The following is a 15,228-nucleotide window of genomic DNA, read 5'->3' on the forward strand; positions in this document are numbered from 1 at the left end:
GTTCCCACGTTTAGAGCAACTCTAGTTCAGGAGTTATCATTGATTTTTTGGTTTACCATACAGTTAATTGAACCTACTATGAGTGGGAATTACTTGTGAACTGTGATGACTCAAAACGTCGATTTTCGCTGAGAGTGGCTTCCCATAGACCTCTACTCATGTACAGGTTTCCACGTTTTGAGCACCTCTAGTTCTGGAGTTATCATTGATTTTTTGATTTACCATATAGTACATGGGACATACTATGAGTGAGATTTACTAGAGAACTTTTATGACTCGAAACAATTTCTGCTGAGAGGAGCTTCCCATAGACCTCTACTCTTCTGCAGGTTTCCACGTTCTGAGCACCTCCAGTTCAGGAGTTGTGATTGATTGTTCGATTTACCATATAGTACATGGGACATGCTATGAGTTGGAATTACTTGAGAACTGTGATGGCTCAAAAGGTCAATTTCTGCAGAGAATGGCTTCTCATAGACCTCTACTCTTGTGCAGGTTCCCACGTTTTGAGCAACTCTAGTTCAGGAGTTATCATTGATTTTTTGGTTTTCCATACAGTTAATTGAACCTACTATGAGTGGGAATTACTTGTGAACTGTGATGACTCAAAACGTCGATTTTCGCTGAGAGTGGCTTCCCATTGACCTTTACTCATGTACAGGTTCCCACGTTTTGAGCACCTCTAGTTCTGGAGTTATCATTGATTTTTTGATTTACCATATAGTACATGGGACATACTATGAGTGAGATTTACTAGAGAACTTTTATGGCTCGAAACAATTTCTGCTGAGAGGAGCTTCCCATAGACCTCTACTCTTCTGCAGGTTTCCACGTTCTGAGCACCTCCAGTTCAGGAGTTGTGATTGATTGTTCGATTTACCATATAGTACATGGGACATGCTATGAGTTGGAATTACTTGAGAACTGTGATGGCTCAAAAAGTCAATTTCTGCAGAGGTTGGCTTCTCATAGACCTCTACTCTTGTGCAGGTTCCCACGTTTTGAAGAACTCAAGTTCAGGAGTTATCATTGATTTTTTGGTTTACCATACAGTTAATTGAACCTATTATGAGTGGGAATTACTTGAGAAATGTGATGGCTCAAAACGTTAATTTCTGCTGAGAGTAGCTCCCCATGTACCTCAACTCTCGTGCAGGTTTTCACGTTCTGAGCAACGCTAGTTCAGGAGTTATCATTGATTTTTTGATTTACCATATAGTACTCTGGACCTATTATGAGTGGGAATTACTTGAGAACTGTGATGGCTCGAAACTTTCATTTTCTGCTGAAAGTAGCCTCTCATAGACCCCTACTCTTGTGCAGGTTCTCCCGTTTAGAGCACCTCCAGTTCAGGAGTTATAATTGATTTTTTGATTTACCATATAGTACATGGGACATACTATGGGTAAGAATCACCAGAGATCTGTGATGGTTCAGGACATCAATTTCTGCTGTAAGGAGCTTCCCATAGACCTCTACACTATGGAATTACTTGAGAACTGTGATGGCTCAAAACTTTCATTTTCTGCTGAGAGTAGCTTCTCATAGTCCTCTACTCTTGTGCAGGTTCTCACGTTTTGAGCACCTCTAGTTCAGGAGTTATAATTGATTCTTCAATTCACCATATAGTACATGGGACATACAATGAGTGGGAATTGCTTGTGAACTGTGATGGCTCAAAATGTCAATTTCTACTGGAAGTGGCTTCTCAAAGACCTCTACTGTTGTGCAGGTTTCCACGTTTTGAGCAACTCCAAGTCAGGAGTTATCATTGATTTTTTGATTAACTATATGGTACAGTAAACCTACTATTAGTGGGAATTACTTGAAAACTGTGATGGCTCAAAACGTTAATTTCTGCTAAGAGTAGCTCCCCATGTACCTCTACTCTCGTGCAGGTTCCCACGTTCTGAGCACCTCTAGTAAAGAAGTTATAATTGATTTTTTGATCCACCATATGGTACTTGGGAAATATTATGAGTGAGAATTACTAGAGAAATGTGATGGCTCAAAACGTCAATTTCTGCTGAGAGGAGCTTCCCAATACCTCTACTCTTCTGCAGGTTTCCACGTTCTGAGCACCTCCAGTTCAGGAGTTATGATTGATTGTTCGATTAACCATATAGTACATGGGACATGCTATGAGTTGAAATCACTTGAGAACTGTGATGGCTCAAAAGGTCAATTTCTGCAGAGAATGGCTTCTCATAGACCTCTACTCTTGTGCAGGTTTCCACGTTTTGAGCAACTCTAGTTCAGGAATAATCATTGATTTTTTGGTTTACTATACACTTAATAAAACCTATTATAAGTGGGAATTACTTGAGAATTGTGATGGCTCGAAACGTCAATTTCTGAAGAGAATGGCTTCTCATAGACCTCTACTCTTGTGCAGATTTCCACGTTTTGAGCAACTCCAGTTCAGGATTTATCATTGATTTTTTGGTTTACCATACAGGTTATTGAACCTACTATTAGTGGGAATTACTTGAGAATTGTGATGGCACAAAACGTCAATTTCTGAAGATAGTATCTCCACATAGACTCCCACTTTTGTGCAGGTTTCCACGTTTCGAGCACCTCTAGTTCAGTAATTATCATTGATTTTCTGATTTACAATATAGTACATGGGACATATTATGAGAGGGAATCACTAGAGAACTGTTATGGCTCAGAACGTCAATTTCTGCTGAGAGTAGCTTCCCATGAACCTCCTTCCTTGTGCAGATTTCCACGTTTTGAGCACCTCCAGTTCAGGAGTTATAATAGATTTTTTCGATTTACCATATAGTACATGGGACATACTATGAGTGGGAATTACTAGGGAACTGTGATAGCTCAGAACGTCAATTCCCGTTGAGAGTGGATTCTCATAGACCTCTACTATTGTGCAGGTTTCCACGTTTTCAACACCTCAAGTTTAGGAGTTATAATTGATTTTTTGATTAACCATATAGTACATGAGACATACTATGAGTGGGAATTACTTGAGAAATGAGATGATTCAAAACGTCAATTTTCGCTGAGAGTAGCTCATCATAAACCTCTACTCATGTACAGGTTTCTACGCTCTGAGCACCACTAGTTCAGGAGTTTAAATCGATAATTTATTAATCATATAGTACATGGGACATACTATGAGTGGGAATTACTAGAGAACTTCGATGGCTCGAAACGTCAATTTCTGCAGCGAGTAGCTTCCCGTAGACCTCTTCTCTTGTGCAGTTTTACACGTTCTTAGCAACTCTTGTTCAGGAAGTATCATTGATTCTTCGATTTACCATATAGTTCTCTGGACCTATTATGAGTGGGAATCACTAGAGAACTGTTATGGCTCAAAACGTCAATTTCTGCTGAGAGTAGCTTCCCATGAACCTCCTTCCTTGTGCAGATTCCCACGTTTTGAGCACCTCTAGTTCAGGAGTTATTATAGATTTTTTTGATTTACCATATAGTACATGGGACATACTATGAGTGAGAATTACTAGAGAACTGTGATAGCTCAGAACGTCAATTCCTGTTGAGAGTGGATTCTCATAGACCTCTACTCTTGTGCAGGTTTCCACGTTTTCAACACCTCAAGTTTAGGAGTTATAATTGATTTTTTGATTTACCATACAGTTCATGAGACATACTATGAGTGGGAATTACTAGAGAACTTTGATGGTTCAAAACGTCAATTTCTGCCGAGAGTAGCTTTCTATAGACCTCTTCTCTTGTGCAGGTTTTCACGTTCTGAGCACTTCTAGTTCAGGAGTTATCATTGATTTTTTGATTTACCATATAGTACATGAGACATACTATGAGTGGGAATTACTTGAGAAATGTGATGATTCAAAACGTCAATTTTCGCTGAGAGTAGCTCATCATAAACCTCTACTCATGTACAGGTTTCTATGTTCTGAGCACCACTAGTTCAGGAGTTTAAATTGATTTTTGAACTAGATTGATTTTTAAATTGAGTAGCTTCCCGTAGACCTCTTCTCTTGTGCAGGTTTACACGTTCTGAGCAACTCTTGTTCAGGGAGTATCATTGATTTTTCGATTTACCATATAGTTCTCTTGACCTATTATGAGTGGGAATTACTTGAGAACTGTGATGGCTCAAAACTTTGATTTTTTGCTGAGAGTAGCTTCTCATAGGCCTCTACTCTTGTGCAGGTTCCCACGTTTGAAGCACCTTCAGTTCAGGTGTTTTAATTGATTTTTTGATTTTCCATATAGTACATAGGACATACTATGAGTAAGAATTACTAGAGATCTGTGGTGGTTCAGAACATTAATTTCTGCTGGGAGAAGCTTTTCATAGACCTCTACTCTTGTGCAGGTCTCCACGTTTTGAGCACCTCTAGTTCAGGAGTTATAATTGATTCTTTGATTTACCATATAGTACACAGGACATACAATGAGTGGGAATTACTTGTGAACTGTGATGACTCAAAACGTCGATTTTCGCTGAGAGTAGCTTCCCATAGACCTCTACTCTTGTGCAGGTTTCCACGTTCTTAGCACCTCCAGTTCAGGAGTTGTGATTGATTGTTCGATTTACCATATAGTACATGGAACATGCTATAAGTTGGAGTTACTTGAGAACTGTGATGGCTCAAAATGTCAATTTCTGCAGAGAATGGCTTCTCATAGACCTCTACTCTTGTGCAGGTTAGTAGTATAAAAAGGCCGGTTCTGGAGCACAAGTGCTTCAGAACTGGCCTTGACCTCAAGGTCACCCTAGTTGACCAAACCTAACCTCAAGGTCATCCAAGGTCACCAAACCTAACCTCAAGGTCATCTAGGTCAACCAAACCTAACCTCAAGGTCATCTAGGTCAACCAAACCTAACCTCAAGGTCATCTAGGTCAACCAAACCTAACCCCAAGGTCATTCAGGTCAACCAAACCCAATCTCTAGGTCATCTAGGTCAACCAAACCTAACCTCAAGGTCATCTAGGTCAACCAAACCTAACCTCAAGGTCATCAAAAGAAAAAAAAAATATATATATATATATATAAAAAAAATTAAAAACACATAAAATCAAATCGGGAATAAATGGGAAAAAAGGGAAAAAAAATCCCCAGGATCTGGAACTGGGGCTATAAAAGGAGTTGTTCTACAAGGAGTGGGACATTATATCTTATGCAGTCGTGCTGCCAGTACGTGTGTGTGTGATCTTCGTGTATTTGTTCTGGATTACTTTCATCTTTTTCAACATCAAGAGTAAGTACCAGTGCATTTTATAGTTATATATATATTTATATTATATTCCTGATTTGACAATGAAATTTATAAGAGTTGAGTTTTTTGAGTAGTTTGAGACTGTCAATTAAATTTGAAAATGACTTAAATTCAAAAAATGACTAGTGTAATTATGAATTAGGTTCCAATACATAGAGTAAATGACATAGTCAAAAATGAGTAGTTTAATTGTGAATTAGGTTCCAATACATACAAGTTGAGAGTTTAATTGTGAATTATGTTCTTTGAGTTGGTGGTTGTAATTCATCCTAACCTAAAAAACATATAACAAGTCTTTACCATAGAATTAGGCTGTACCCACAGTATGTTTGACATTGATAATGTGTATGCCGTTTCGGACATAGAATTGGATCCCCTATCATAAAGTAGATCCTAGACCCCCATTCACATTCCCCCACCCCATCATCCCCTAGAACATTCGATATAAACATCTATGAACCTCCATCCCCAACACACCCGAACCACGATCCTAGATATTGATATTGATGAAGGTATATATATATATATATATATATATATATATATAGAGAGTTGAATACTGCATACCATACTTATACAATATTGTTTTGCATTGTTCCAGATGAGCAAAGCTGCACGATGTCAACAAACAGCAAACTCTGTGGACGAGTTTGTTGTTCTGGAGGAGGCATTTAAATCCCGACTCACAACTCTATACTACAATAATGCATACAAGGATGAGCCTGCCAAAGATTTCCACACCTTTCTGAGCGGTCTGAAGGATAAAATTGTTCACATCATCAGTCAGCAACTGCAGACACATGGAGCAATGAAGTTCAATCTAGTATTGGAGGCAACATATTTCCGCAGCACCCTTGATAAGACCTTCTTCGAACAAGAAGAGTTTCAGAATGTTGCCTTCAAAACTCCAAACTACACCATCTTCAGTATCATCAATCTTTCAGACATCATCAACCAGGCATGCATGACCCTACTGGATGAGGAGTCGAAATTCGAAATAAATTCCAGTGGATGGAGTTTGCTTATCATTGATGGATTGCTCATCAGAAGTAGACCTCAATCCACAACACCAGTCATCCAACCGCCACCACCAGTCATCCAACCGCCACCCATCACCCCACCACCGCCGCCAGTCAGCCCACCACCGTCACCAGTCGCCCTACCATCGTCACCAGTCACCCCACCATCGTCACCAGTCACCCCACCAATGTCACCAGTTGCCCCACTATCACCACCAGTCGCCCCACCATCGTCACCAGTCGCCCCACCATCGTCACCAGTCGCCCCACCATCGTCACCTGTCGCCCCACCATTGTCACCAGTCGCCTCACCATCGTCACCAGTCGCCCCACCATCACCGCCAGTCGCCCCACCACCGCCGCCAATCATCCCACTGGCCAAGGCCAAGACGGCTTCAATTTGACAGTAGCCCCTCATCACACCAATCAGCCTCACCGCAGGATCCAATAATACAAACTTCAACAAGGAACTGGGTGATCCCTACAGTTCCCACGCCACCCATGCCTCTTGAGAACTGGGAGCTAGCAAACTCGGAGGAGTACCTTAGGAATTGGGGATTGTAGAATTCTAGTCAAAACCAGACTCCAACGCCAGCTTTCCCTTCACAAGAATTGGAGTCTCTAGCCCGGATTGAGCTGTGGGAGAATGATGGGGAGATAGTTAATCCTCAGGTTTACAATGCAGTTGAACCTGAGGATGATCCACCTCCTCCTTACAACCCCGAGTGGGGAGTTGCCTTCAGAGACAGACAACAGCAAGCAGGTAGTCCTCCACCTGCCGAGGAGATTTTAGACTATGGAATGGATGAAGAGGATTGGTTAGATGAAGCAGCTGGGACAAGTGTGGAACTCCTTGTCCACCAGAAGAGATCTCTTAAAGGGTGGTCTGTAGGGTACTCTGAAGTGTCAAAGGTATCTTTCAGTTGCTGGTTGTTGATGATATCTTTGTACATGTCCTCTGTCCTGACAAGGTAGAACAAGCTATCAGATCTTGATATGAGAGTTGAAGACGGTCCTTGTAGATGGGCTTCATGATGTTATAATGGAATTCGTACATGAGGGTTTTGCTGATGTCAAGCACTGATAACCCTATATAGATTGGCTTATTGAGCTCCACTTTCTCTTTATGCATTGTAACAGCGCAAATATTCTCTCCAAATATGATACAATCCTTGTACACTGGTCGAGCAATCAGTTTCTTCAAACGCTTCTCATCATTCACTAGCTCCATGCTCATTCTTTTTCGCACATTCTCCATTGTTTTAACAAACACGGCATTGTTCATGAGTTTGAAGAAATTCTTCTTAAACTTGTTCTTTGACTGCTGTCTTAGCTTTGTATTAAGCATGATGTAGGGTGCTAGGAAGTCCTCCTGCTCAAACCTTACACCTCGATGAACTTAAGTGATTTTCAATCCATGCTGTACTGCCTGTTTTAGAGTGCGGTAGTGATATACATATTGTTCACGGTTGCTTCGAGCTGTCATGAGTCGTACATGATTAGATTTAAGAGTTTCCTTGTTCTCTTTGCGAAATGGGAAGTCATTGTGCTCATACAATTCAGAAGGGTACTCAATGTTCACCTCTAGAATGTATCCAATCTCCATATCATCCCCTAAACCTGTAATACCCATTGTTACTGCTTCCAATTCAGTCAGATGTCAACTCAGTCAAATGTCATTGATACCAGATGGTGATAAAGAATCACCAGTAAGTTTGCTGTATGATAATGGAAAGTATTATTGTAATAACTGATTTCTGAAACAATGAATATTTTGAATTGCAGATGTCAAACATTGAGGGTGCTTACAGCTCTGTCAGTGGTCCAGCCAATACCTCTACCAGTGGGCCAGCAACCGCAAATCAAATCTTTGTTGATGGAGAGGACATAAAACCATTAATATTCGGCAACATGAAGGACCTGCAGCAGGGACAGCTGTATGACATGAAGGCGGTGCGGAGACTTACAACTAGATATGGAGAGAGAATCACAATCGACCTTGAAAAAGAGCATGAAATACTACAAGTCTTTGCACCATCTCAATACACCAACACAATGTTCAAGAGTGTCACTACTGCTGAGCCAGTAAACATGAGTGTGTACAAAATGTACTCGACAGGAAATACTCATAGACTGAGACTATTACTCATGATTCTTGACTATTTTCAAGAATTAAAATTATATCGAATGTATTACCATTTGTAATATGTTAATAAAGAAATAAACCCTCATTGGCTGTTCCACTGTCTAAAACTTCTGTTTGAGAAAGTCAAATAATATTGAAAATGTATAACCATTTGTAATATGATAATAAAGAAATAAACCCTCATTGGCTGATCCACTGTCTAAAACTACTCTCATGTAATGATGTAAACATGTATGAAATAAACCTCATTTTGTGTGTTAACCATTGATTGAGAGTTTCATTAATTCATATAGGTAAAAAATCACCCTACTTTACTTTCGGCGATGCAATTTCAATGACCCCCACTCCACCACCCTCTGTCACAGAGCCAATGGCCGCGCCCACCAGCATTAAGGACTCTAGCTCAAGATGGTCATGCAAGACCTATCACTCTACATGGTCATGGAGACCTATCACTCCAGATCAATATGTCCATGGTAGACCTACTGGATCAAGATGTCCATGGGAGATTCTAGATCAACATGGTCATGCTGTTCTAGAGATCAAAATGGTATTGAAGATAGATATCTTCAACGATTCCCACTCCATGTTCAGACATGACATATGGACATTCTCAATGACCCTCACTCCTCCTGTCACATGTCTGTATGGCATAATTGGGTCGTCCACTCAGTGGTCAGTCAGTTCAATTACTGATCAGTCAGTCAGTTCAATTACTGTTCAGTCACTGTTCAGTTACTGTTTAGTCACTGTTCACTTACAACAAGCTGCAATGAGCTTGGACATAGTTGTTAAAGTATACATAGTATAGGAGTTACAAGAAGGCTAGAATTGGTCATTATTGCAATCAAACAGGTATATTGTAGGAACAATAGTTAAGAGTACATCTCACATCCTACACTTTCGAAAATTGTCATCATCCCATAGTAAATTTCTCTTGGAAACATCTATGGATAGTCATATAGTGCTAACAAAGTAAAGTATTAGTGAGTTATGATATTATATGATGTTATGAATTGAAATTTATAAATTTATTAGTATAAATGGTTTCGTTTCAATTCAGAACTGGGATGAATCTGAATTTCAGGTTCATGATTTGGGAATTTCTATCAGAATCAATGAATTGGAGAATACAAAAAAGGTACTTGGTAACTTCTATTCCATTCTAATGATTTCAGAAGCCGTACAGAGAACAGTGAGTATATTGAGTTAATATTGGATTATTCAATTTCATTTCAGTATAAGGCCAAGGATTTTCATTCATGAATGGAGCTGATATGACAGACAATTCCACTTTGGTCAATATCTTTCAAGTTATATTCAAACTTGAATTTCTACTAAAAATGAATGACCGTGGATGATTCTCCCATTGAATTTTTTTTTAACATCAAGAGTTGGAGAGCGTTATTTTTTAAATTCATAAAAAAGAGGCCATTTCTTAAAAAAGCTTAATGTTATCAGAGAATTCTCTTATTCTTTTCTCATTCTATCACCCCTGGCATCAAATTAATGCAATCGGTAGTTATTATAATGAAATCATATAGAGCTTTAATTTTATACAAAATTGGCATTTCCAATGATGTTTTACTATGTATGGATCTCTCAATTAAGCTTTTCGCATTCGATGCGTGAGTTGTAACAGTAATGCAGCCAAGGGTTGTTGGTAATCCTTCCTACAACTTCATGCGACTTTGGAATTTGATACATGGAATGTGAGACTATCAGCAGTGGATTGCTTTTAGCGAAGTGAAGTAATAAGTTTTTATAGAACTAGATAATTTGCACCACATATCCTGTTTCAATTTTGATAAGAGTGAAAGGAATAAACACTTCATAATTGAACAAATTCACACCTGGACTAAGAATAGAGTTCGCGGGAAATGATTTACACCACATATATCCTGCTTTTATTTTTATTAGAGTGGAAGGAATAGAGGAAACATTGTTTTGAGTAAATGAGATAATAGGATGTTTTTTCCTAATCATAAGAAAAATTGTTAGGAAATCATTGAATGGAAAGGATATGCAGTCAAGAAGTGGAGCAATTTCTAGAACAGGAAACCATAAACAGCTTTACTCACAAACTTATTATTTCTATACTTTTTTCATTGGAAATATACATATCGTCTCCTAACGATAAAGTCGGCTTATCCATAAGGAAATATCCTACACAATCCCGTTTTTTGCATGGTGGGGAGATAAAAAAATTCAATAAATTGTGGTAAATCTTCTTCAATGTGTTAGAAGCTCTCACACACTCAGTAGTGATGTCGCTATACTTGGAGTTGGAAGAACTCCTGGTAAAAAAGGGGGTAGTTAACATCGATGATGAAGCGGTATGTACTCTATGAGAACTTTTCCTCTATCTATATTCACTTCATTATAAGTATTCAATATCTATGTATAAATATTCATATTTATTTATACATACTTCATTATTAGTAGATGAGAAGTATGGATTTGATACTCTCTCTCTCTCTCTAGTCATGCTCTAGTTGATATAGTCATACCTAATTACATTCAGTCATGCTCAATTACATTTCGTCACAGTCTATTTGATGTTGATTTATAACAGAGGGAGAGAGAGAGATATGTGTGAGAGAGAAAGGCAATCTAGTAACAGATTTAAGTGAAACGAACTTCTGCTAGATTTAAGTGGAACGAACTTCTTACTGTCATAAATTCCAGATGTGCTTGACAACTAGGATGAGATTTTACCATTCTTTCAAGAATACATGTCCTGCAGTAACATTCAAATCCAATCTTTTCCTTTTAAAACTTTTTATGTTGTATGTGTGTGTATTCAGCACAGTTGAATATTCTTTTGGAAGAATAATAGTGAATTCAAAGTTGTCTTCTGAATCTATATTGATATAAATTAAATCATTCTCACCAAATCTTACATCCTCAACATAGAACCAATCAAACTGAATAACATTATGTAATGCTTTAATGGGATTTATCTCCAATGAAAGTTCATTGAAAATCGGTATATCAAAGTTTGTCATTTCTTGTTGTAGTTTTCACTCATCTCACAGCACAATGTAGCAACATTCATAGATAAGGATATACTAATTACAATCATATACAAGCTTACCATGAGACAACCTTGGACGTGATCATTATGCACCAAACTCCTCTTGGCTGATGATTAACATGTTTCAAAATTTCACTTCAGAGACCTAACAAGGACGAATGCGGTTCCGGTCTATATATTCAAGCCCACCCCACCATTTTGAAACCATATGCTGGTACTGAATATTAATCTGTCTTACCAGCTCTACAAGGTTCAATTCATTTTTGTATACTTTGAAATGTAAAATTGGAATGTATTCTATTACTGTTTAATCCATAGTATTTTTCTTTCTTTATAGCTAGCTGAGATTAATAATATTGGGTTAGAGGAGTGGTTGAGGCGACTGGATGCACCAGTCGCTTCTCCACCACCACAGCCACCTCCAACAGCTACATCCCCACCACTGCCACCACCAACAGCTACATCCTCACCCCACCACCGCCACAAGTCGCCTCACCATCACCACCAGTCGCCCCACCACTGCCACCAGTCGTCCCACCATCGCCACCAGTCATCAAACCATCCCCAGTCACCACTGCCGCCACCAACAGCTACATCCCCACCGCCGCCACCAGTCACCCCACCACCAGCCGCCCGTCACCCCACCACCACTGCAAGTCGCCCCACCATCGCCACCAGTCGCCCCACCATCTCCACCAGTCAGCCCACCACCGCCGCCGGCTCCAGCAGCAACCCGACCACTGCTGCTGCTGGAGGGGGATGGGGGTGAGGAGGCGCGATTCTGAGTAGGGGAGTTTTATAGAGCAGGTTCGCCCATCCAGAGGGAGGTTGAGAGGGAGAGGGGCTATGGCCGAGGACGACCCTCTCATGCATTGTTGAATAGACAATGAAGGAGGGTCGTCCGCAGACTGCGGATTATAGCCCCCTTCCCCCCAACTCCTGCTCGGTACATGGGGTCCAGGAGATCTCATCAAGCATATTTAATCAGGCAAGATTAATATTCTTGATAACCCTCATGTTAATTGAGCAGGATCTGCTCAATTATGAACCCCCCACTCCAGAGCATCGGAGGTCTCTGGGCGTTTTTGGGAGATTAGTAGGTATGATAAGAGTGGCAGCTCAACACGAGCTTATCACTCCACTACTCCTGCGTGTAGATAGACGGCCAGCTCTAGATCGAAGGATTGGAGATCTGGAAATCCACTATCCATCCATTGATCTAGAGCTGGCTATGCTGATCGTACAGCAAGAACGGCACCAGAGACTTCGGGTGTGACGTACCAGTATGGAGAGTATTTTTCGATTTTTAGAACTGTGAGAAAAATACTCTCTATACAGGTATGAGGTGTATATCCCTATAATAATATTATTATTCTATATTCAATATGTATATTTTTCTGTATGTCTATATCATTCTATATTTGCACTGTATTTTATTCTGTATTTCTATATTCCATGTTTCATATCCAATTATATATTTATTATTATCCAACCTCCATACAGGTATGAGGTGTATATTCCTATCATAATATTATTATTCTGTATTCTATATGCATACTTTTCTGTATGTCTATATCATTCTATATTTGCACTGTATTTTATTCTGTATTTCTATATTCCATGTTTCATATCCAATTATATATCTATTATTATCCAACCTCCATACAGGTATGAGGTGTATATTCCTATCTTAATATTATTATTATTCTGTATTCCATATGCATATTTTTCTGTATGTCTATATCATTCTATATTCACACTATATTTTATTCTGTATTTCTATATTCCATGTTTCATATCCAATTATATGATTATTATTATCCAACATTTGTTTTTATTCCACCACCTGTTGATTCAGTATATATAAGAAACAGCTTTAACCAAACACTAGTCTCAAGATGCATCTCACACCCTGCACTATATGACTATCCATACATGTTTCCGAGTGAAATTTACTATAGGAGTTGATGACAATTTTTGATAGTGCAGGATGTGAGATGTATCATGCCTTGTACTCTTAACTATTGTTCCTACAATATACCTGTTTGATTACAATAATGACAAAATCTACCCTTCTCATAACTCCTATACTATGTATACTGTAGGAACAATAGTTGATATATTTTACAGTTTGAAAACCTGGAAGCATTGTATGTGTCAAACTATTGGATAGAGGAAGAATTTGAGAACCCCAACATAGATTCGAATTATGAAATTAGAATCAAGCTAGATGTTCTAGAGCATAACCCCAGTAGGAATAAGGAAAGAGTTATTTTCTGTATCTGATTGCCTTGACCACATCATCAGCTGACTTGCTTTTAATTGGTATAGCAAAGGCAAACTTACTAAGACAATTGAAAATAGTAATTATGTATCTATAACCTTTGTTCTGTTGAGCATATGGTATCATCTCAACAAGGTCAGCTTGATAGAGGTCAAAAAGACCTTTGACTGTAACCTTTCTTGTTGGGAAATTCCAACAAGCTTGCTTGTGCAGCTCTTGTGCTAATACTGTCTTATCCATACTGGATATATGAACTTGCTAATTAGCATTTATATAGGCATCAGGCTGTTGAGCTCAACCATCATGAACTTCCTACATGGTATGATAAAGACAAGTTTATCATAGAAGGATGCTTCCTATTATATTTACTATACCTTAAATGTCTAACAGTGCTTACTCTAGAAGTTGAAGGGTGTATGGAATAAGATGTACAACATCTTTCTCTCGAAATAACACACTCTCTCTTTTATTGATACATAGCATAATATATAAACTGAGCATTCATATGAATAATAAGATTATTTACATTACAATTCAATAGATTCAGTCCAATATATCGAGAACTATCCAGTGATATAATTCACCCAATCTATCACTTATTTCGCAGAATCCTCTGCTGAATGAGAATTTCAAGATGGCTGCTCCCTCACATAGATTGGTATAGCTTGACACTTCGGCATCATGAAAGATGGATGTTAGTGTCTCTAGAAAGTTTTGAGCTGTTCCAAACGGTTCTGGTAGGTCCTTATCTCCAAACTTCAGGAATGGTTGTACAATCCATTGGTTGCTGGTTACTGCACTCTGCACTCACACATATCTGCTTGCTCCACTGCAGGCTGATGTTGGCACTGGGTCTGGAGCAGTGGTAGTGGTAACAGCAGGAGTACTAGCTGGAGTAGTAGCTGGAGTTCTAGTTGCAGCTGATGCTAGTTTTTTACAGCACGGTGCACAGACCTCAACTGATGATGACCGCTTCCAAAAAGTCTTGCGATGTGAAGGGTGAAGACATGTGCGCAGTGGATTTGTTGACACTTCCGGGCATAAGGTATGACTCACTTTTCAAGCAATTTTCTCAGAATGCTGTACTGGGATGCATCACCATCTATTTTATAGTCATTGATCATATCAGCAAGCTCATCATTTGATAAGGGACATGACCGTTTAGCAGGGATAGTACTGCTTCCCGACTCATTGACTTTATCAATGAGCTCATCATGTGATGAGGAATGTAGCCGTTTAGCTGTTGTAGTACTGCTAGCTGCCTGAACCTTGGGAATTTCTCGAGAGTCAATCATCTCTTCCTCCACATCATAATCCTCCTCCTCCTCCTCCTCATCCTCATCCTCCTCCTCTGCCTCCTCATCCTTCTCCTCATCAATGTGTGCTAGAGTGGGGATCTTGTAATGTCCATGTGCAAGAGTTGTAATTCCATCATCTAGAATATACCTCTTCTCATAAGCTTTGCTCAGTGCCTTCTTTCTCATGACTTGAGTCATGATCTGATGTTTC

At 39.2% G+C, this 15,228-nt stretch overlaps 1 protein-coding gene across 1 annotated transcript; it reads left to right on the top strand.

Annotated features, from left to right (window-relative positions):
- The first annotated feature begins 10,648 nt into the window (after positions 1 to 10,648).
- Positions 10,649 to 12,329, top strand: LOC111054218 (classical arabinogalactan protein 9-like). Its single transcript, XM_039443350.1, has 2 exons — positions 10,649 to 10,734; positions 11,773 to 12,329. Exons 1-2 carry the CDS (start codon positions 10,666 to 10,668, stop codon positions 12,202 to 12,204), a joined length of 501 nt encoding a protein of 166 aa, XP_039299284.1. The 5' UTR covers positions 10,649 to 10,665; the 3' UTR covers positions 12,205 to 12,329.
- Positions 12,330 to 15,228: the final 2,899 nt, after the last annotated feature.

Source organism: Nilaparvata lugens, chromosome X (genome assembly GCF_014356525.2).
Source record: "Nilaparvata lugens isolate BPH chromosome X, ASM1435652v1, whole genome shotgun sequence".
NCBI lineage: Eukaryota > Metazoa > Arthropoda > Insecta > Hemiptera > Delphacidae > Nilaparvata > Nilaparvata lugens.